This window comes from Dermacentor andersoni, chromosome 6, assembly GCF_023375885.2.
Source record: "Dermacentor andersoni chromosome 6, qqDerAnde1_hic_scaffold, whole genome shotgun sequence".
Taxonomy (NCBI): domain Eukaryota; kingdom Metazoa; phylum Arthropoda; class Arachnida; order Ixodida; family Ixodidae; genus Dermacentor; species Dermacentor andersoni.
In genome coordinates, this window is record NC_092819.1 from 61,210,626 (window position 1) to 61,217,488 (window position 6,863).

General features: G+C 49.1%; 1 protein-coding gene across 1 annotated transcript; it reads right to left on the bottom strand.

The window, feature by feature from the left end:
* Window positions 1-466: 466 nt before the first annotated feature.
* On the bottom strand, window positions 467-5,828 carry LOC126522772 (uncharacterized). The gene is made up of 3 exons (XM_050171575.2): window positions 5,775-5,828; window positions 4,568-4,696; window positions 467-1,186 (listed from the first exon to the last, which is right to left on the bottom strand). The coding sequence occupies exons 1-3, from the start codon at window positions 5,778-5,780 to the stop codon at window positions 617-619; spliced, it is 705 nt and encodes a 234-aa protein (XP_050027532.2). The 5' UTR covers window positions 5,781-5,828; the 3' UTR covers window positions 467-616.
* Between the last annotated feature and the right edge of the window lie 1,035 nt (window positions 5,829-6,863).

Sequence of the window (6,863 nt, forward strand, 5' to 3'; positions counted from 1 at the left end):
GAGCCGGCGTTCTGCTTGATCGGGTCGCACTCTAGGACTACGTCGACGACGACACTGGCATGACTGTTCAGGAGGAAATGAATGACGACAAGATCGTTAAGAGCTTTCGCGTTGTCGCCGATTTGTCTGACAAGTGATGGACTCATTTGATACTATCCGCCGCTTTCTTGGCGCTAACGACGAAGAAGTTGCAGTGCAACTACTTACTGCCTTTGAGCTACGCATTCTTCCACTGCTAGCGCGAAAGCAGTAACAAGCTAAAATGATTCATTTCTGGGAATAAACTGCTGTCGGAGTTTTTTTTTTTTTCTTTTTAACTGCTGGTTTCTGCGACAAGAAAATTCCCGCTACAACAAAATTTTCTGCACGTGCTCGTGAATTTCCTTGAAGCGGGATTCAGCTATAGTTCGCTGTTCTTACGAACATTCGATGCACCCACGTTGACAAGAACAAGACAAAACTGGAGTAAAACTTTCGGCAACTCCTATCTTTATTTCAACTTTTCTTTTTTCACACTGACAAGACAGACGCTGTACACGAGTTCACAGAGCAGAGATGGCACACGAGGACATCGGAAAACCAAGGTAGTTCTTATCATTTCCCTGTCAAAAATAAATTAGTAGTGCTTGCCGTAGCCGAAGCCAAGACCGTAGCCGAGGCCGTGGCCGTATCCGTGGCCGTATCCGTGGCCGAATCCGCCGTAGGCGAGACCATGGCCGAAGCCAAAACCATGTCCGAGACCGTATCCGAGACCGTGTCCAAGACCGTAGCCGTGTCCATAGCCGTGTCCGTAGCCGAATCCATAGGCGGGAGCGGCAAAGGCCACTGGGGCAACGGCAACCTTAGCCACGGGGGCGGCGGCAACGGCGACGGGGGCAGCGACGGCCACCTTGGCGACGGGAGCGGCGACAACCTTGGCAGCGGCAACGCCGACGGCGGGCACGGCGTGGTGAGCGTTGTAGGCAGCGGCGGCAGGGTGCGAGGCGGCGGTGCCGGGCTCGTTGGTGGAGATGTGGGCGCGGAAGCCGTGGCCGTCAGCGACGTACTTGACGACACGGACGCGGCCGTCGGCGTCGGTCAGTCCGTAGGCGCCGACCTTGTTGCCCCAGGCGTCACCGGACTCCTGACGGAAAGAGCTGCCACTGGTGTGGGCCTCCTTGTAGCCGAACTTGTAGTTTCCGTGGAGCTGCGGTTTCGAGAAAAGGGAAAACAAAAACGAGCAAAGTTGAGATTTGGGGTTCGTTAAGACCATCGCACGAAACTTTCTATACAAAGGACAACTAGAGCACTAGAGCACAGCTGCAAGGACAAAAGCTATGTTGAACACGGCGCATCTGCGCCTGGCACAATGCTTCTCTGTAAGCTCAGGACTGCGTTCGGTGGGCGGCTGATACCTGTATCTTCTGGTTAATGAATGAGCAGTGTTTGAAGAGGAATTCTATTGGACACTCGGAGGTATGTGGTGTCCGTAGCCGTTACGACGATCTCGCAGCTTTCGTGCTCTGAACGCACGTTGGGTGCACGGGTTTGCCGTGGTAAGAATCGTGCGATAACGCAGTTGCGATTTCTACACTGTGAGGAAAATAGTGCGCCACGCTTTACAGCCACGTGAGCACTCATGTATTGTCTACAGCGAGCTGTACGACATCACCTCCCGATGTCAGTGTCAGAGAGTTCAAGCTTTGCTATATCGCGAGGCCACCAGTCCATGGCGAACTTGTGATTTTTGTATATATGCAGCGGCGGTATGAGTGCGTTCTGTGCGCCACATTTCAAGCTCGTGCATAGGTGTTTATAAAAAAAATATCGTATCAGAACCCGTCGGTGTTTCGTGGCATGGACATTCACGCATTTTTCACTCTCGTTTCTGTGAAATAAAATTCCACTGTGTCCTCCTCACGCCAACCCAAAGGAGTTCTGCAGTTTTAAGCATGAGAGACATCTATCGAACTATGTTAGCGTTTCATCGCGTGACATCTATTTTTCAATATGAGCATAAGCAATATTCGAGGGGAAGAAAAAGAAAAACGCTTGCATCTGGTGGAGCTTGACCTAATGCCAGAAGATGCCCGGAACGGCTGAAGTTGCTGGAGGGCTGGTGGGAATTAAGGCCCATGAAATTCCAAGAAAATGTTTGCTGAGAGAAACTTATTCGTATAAGCAAGTCTAAGCAAGGCGTATGATGCTTTAATGTCGATAATCATTCTTCAAAGTCAATCACACAGTTTGTGGAGGCCAAGCTGAACTGGAGAGGCTTCACAGATATTTAATTCCTATGCAGTTTATATCTGAAATAGAAAACAGGCATCGCGAGAATGGGTGTGGCCACCGAGAGCATCGTTATAGAAAAAAGAAAGGTCTAAAATAAGCAACCTTTTACGCAAGAACCCGCTTTCTAAATTTCGGTTAAGCTTCGCCGCAAAAAGCGTCAGCACTTGTTCTGTATCTACAGCAGTTACTGAAATAATCAGTTGTCTACCTTTTGAACAATTTAAGTGCTCACCTCTGCAGTTGATCCACAATCCCCGTCAGTAGAGAGGACCACATTCAGCGTTCACTTTTACAGCCTTAGACGTTTTTTATTTATTCCCACTTTACTTTTGGCGTCAGCATGACGTCCTGAGAGCTCTGGCATTTGCAAAAGTTGTAAAAAAATATTATGTAGAGGAACGCACAATGTGGCAACGCTAATCTTTGGTATCAGCGCTTCGTTCGCCTTTCTCCTTATGTCAACCACACATGCAAACAATAAGAAATGTTGCGTCCAGTATATAAATCAACATCTCAGCGAGCTAATCGCGTAAGGAAATGTCACGCTGCTTACGTTAAGAGAGAGCGCCGCATTGAGGCACGAACGGCTAATCATTCAGCAGGCTCAAAGCCAGCAGTCGGAGTTGAGCTCGTGCGTTGACGGGCAGCAATTCAGCGCAAAGCGAACTTACCCATCGCCTCCGATCGTGCCAGGCGAGCGCACATTTTTGTCTTGTATCCTTTTACCTTTCCCTCCGAAAAGGAAACGCTAATTACGGATGCGCAACCTTCGACTAACGTAATCACGAGCCCAATGATAGAGAGAAAAAGAAAACGGAAAGAAAGAAGTCTGAAAGGCTCGACTCTGCGTCCCACGGTCTACGAGCAACGCTTCGGCAAGATGATAGGTAACCGCGAAACCACCGCCGTGGTGTTGGTGTAGGCCTGGGATTCATCAAGCACCTCTGTGCCACATCTCGAGTCTATCGTGCTTGGTGCATGACACAAAGGCAGCCTGCATAAATGCCCCTTTCTCCACCCCCCCCCCCCCCCCCCTCTCGACGTAGTGCACAAGGTTTAGGTGCCACTGCACTCAATCAAGCGGACCCGCGCTGCCGTGTTTTGTTTTGTTTTGTTACTCTGACAGCCGGGTACTCTTGCTGCGCGCCCTGTGTGATTGCCGAGGCGAGACTTTCGTCATCGCGGTTATGGGAGCGATCTGGCACCGCGCTTGAAGTGACTCGCCCCGGAGGGAAGCCCGATGAAACGTTGCGAAACGAAGAGTGTTCTCCGTGGCAGGAAAAGTGCAACGCTTCCGACATCTTTACCGTGAGGCATCGCAGCTCACACAAGAAGCTCCGCTCCTTCTTCGCAGATTCGCGCTTCATTTCTGGTTACTTTGGTTTGCAGTACACGACCCACTGTCGTAATTTCGCATGCAGGGCTCTTGCCGACAAGTCCCTGCCTTTACTGACGCGCGTAATCCACAGCCTTTAATTCGGGGATCAAGGCATAATAATAAAGTAAGATGCGAATTTACTATCAATTTACCTATCAAGGGTCCTAAGTAGCTGTACTGCCTCGTTGATGCAATGTTTTGGCTATTAAAGGTTAGAGTGATATTATCATTATAATAAAAAACTGCTGGTGTGCGCAGCTGAACCTTTTCTACACATTGAGCTCTGATTGGTGAATTAGGCACAATTCAGATAAAAAAATTTTCTCTAATAGATTGATCTGCATTACGGTGAAGGATTACTTTCACCTTCTAATAAGTCGTGTTCAAGAATCTTTGAACCGAAAGAGCGAGAAACTCTTCATTTGAAAACTGATTTTTGATGGCGCCTTTTATAACCGCTGGCATGCTATTCTGTGAAGATCAAAGTTGTATGCTTCTCTCAAAGGCTTTGCAGATGCTCTGTGGCTTAAGCCGATCACGGAAGGCATTACTGTGGCGGAAGTGTTTACCAATCCACACAAAAGAGAGCAAATGTATAAACGGTTTTATAGTTAAGTTCGATTAAGCTAGCAAGTAAAATGCACTATCATTGAAGTATCTGGTTCCTCCTACAGAAGAAATAAAAGGGCATTGGAGGGGCATTCAGAATAAGCCTAACAGCAGCTGAAGATGGATTTGGGAAACACTAAGTACACGAACGGTGAGACTACTGCGAGTCATTTCGTCGTATCATTTGAAGTGCATGCTTCGTCAAACGCAGGTATTAATGACTGTCTACTCGCTCGACGTATTAGCACTAAAACAAAAATGCGTTGTTCCCAGCTGTACAGTGTGGTACATAGAGATAAGTATACTCACGTCCTGAACGCGGTGCTGAGAGGAGTGTCCAGCCTCGGGGACGGCGGCGACGGCCACGGCAGCGTGGCCGTGGCCGTGGCCAACGAGCCCGGCGCGGGCGACAGCGACGACGGCGAGGAGGATGGCGACCTGCGACGTGGCAAAAGGGGAAAAAATTCAAAAAAAAATTAACATTTTCCAAAAGGGCATTGAGCTGTGTTTTTAAGGCTTTAATGTACTACGTTTTAAATTTGTAGTTTCAAAGGTTATGAGATTCCGAAAACTTACATGTCAAGAGGAGAACAAGAGGAGAAAACTGCCTCGTGATATTAGGTAGTGCCGTCAATGCTAGGGGGATCAAAAAGTTTGCATTTTCTAGAAAGCTGCTCACAGTTCTGTGGTGTAAACTAAATCTAATGACGGAAGCGAATACCAAATGTAACTTTAAGGAATGTAAGAATAATAATGGTGAGAGTGACAGATACTTATATAAATCTTGTTTGTTGGCTGCATCTTAACATCAAACCTCTTATCAGCTTCAACCCATTTCCAAAACTTCAGAGGGAATGGGTTTGACTGACATTATCAGCAAAAAAAAGGAAAATCGAGAAGCCCAATGTGTGCGTTGACGGAATCGTAATCCGTTTTTGGCGGTATTGAATATTAGAGCGATTTCTTTTTAATTTAGCCCTATGATTAGGTAAGGTGAAGTAACGACACGATAGCCTTATACAGTGACTATCAGTTAGACAGACATGACCTTCTCTCATGCCTTATGATGAATGTGTAGTAGTAGCTACTCATAACGTCATTACTTACTTCACCTTCGCCTCGTAACGGGCAGCATAATCAAAATTCACTAATTTAATTAGGCAGTACAAATCACGTTTTTGTAGAATCTTGATTAGAAAATGTTTCGAACAACAAGATCGTGCTACAGGCAAACTTGAGAACCTCTTAAATACTGAGCATACGATGACATGTTTGCAGTGCTCATCCTTCATTTAGTAATACTGAGCCTGTTGCATAATCAAAATGCTACATCAAGAGTACTGCGACTGTCAAGCCGTTAGCTATCCGGCCAAGACAAGTCATCCCCGCCGTTCGACTGTCTAATCCAACGCAGTGCAGCCTGTTGTAGATCGCGCAGTGCACGGTCCATATAATCCAATCCACGGGCGGCCGCTGAGGGAGGTGTAGGAACCGTAGAAGTGCTTTGGTTGCGTACCTTCATCGTGGGACCTGCTGCTCTGATCCGGAGGAACCGACAGAAGTGACAGACCGCTGCCATGGCACTCCTTATATATTACGCAGGGCCGACCGCACTCACTGGGTTCGCTCTGGCCCGCGTGACGTCACCGTAGCGAAGAAGGAGGGAGCACGAAACCCGGAGGCAGAAAGACCGAGAGACTGAAGGCGAGGGTGGTCATTATTGCGCGCATAGCCTACGGCGCTGTATCCCTGTGTCCAAAACTCGTGACCTGCGGCCATAGAAACCCGTCCGCGACGCTTTGGCTCTCAGCCTCTGGAATGGTCCTTCAGTGGGCCCCGCTGTGGACATGTCGACGTCCGGTGTGCTGCTTGCTGTCGGTGCAGTACGTTCCTTGATACTTTCTTTCTCTTCTCTCACCCTCTATCTTTCTCTGGCGTAAGCCGTGTTACGATCTCGTCGGTATACTTGTTCTGGCACCGCCAGAAGCAAGAGCCATAGCTGGCGAGAGGTTAGCGCGAGGTCATCATAGACAAAAGCTGCGCAGTACCCCCTCACCCCCCACCCCCCCGCCCTGAGGGGAGGGGTGACCGTCGCCGCTCACAGCTGTCGCTCGTGCCGATCAACAAACTGCAAGAAAAAAAAAAAGCTACTCCGCGCCGTGGTGGGTCATTTGCAGGGCGCTCAATCGTTGTTTCTGTGCTCTTGTTCTTTCAATCGGAGGGCACCGCGAACCTTGACAGTCGCGGCTACCCCCCATTCCCCCTCACCTCCCACATCAGGACTTCGACGCGCGGAAACGCGAAATGCCTGAGGTGCAGGGCGGGGTCTGAGACCGCAGGAATGCTTCCTTCATTTCCTTCGTTGTCGACTATACACCCCCCCCCCCCCTCCCACCCACCCCGTTTCCCTCGGTCTCCTACTAAACACGAATATAGGCGAGAGCACGCGTAGAGCGGTTCGCCCCTCTTAACGAGCAATTCGCCTTTCCCTCCCCCTGCGTCCTCTCTCTTGCACATACCACCTTGCCCATAGGCTTTGGCCACTTTGCCTAGAAAAAGAGCGATACAAAAAAAAAAGCGATCGAACTTATGCGAGCGCGAGCAT

Excerpts from the sequence above, each read along its gene's own strand:
- LOC126522772 (XM_050171575.2), bottom strand. Across the intron at positions 1,187-4,567 it reads CTCAGCACCGCGTTCAGGAC|CTCCACGGAAACTACAAGTT; the intron begins GTGAGTATACTT and ends TCGAAACCGCAG.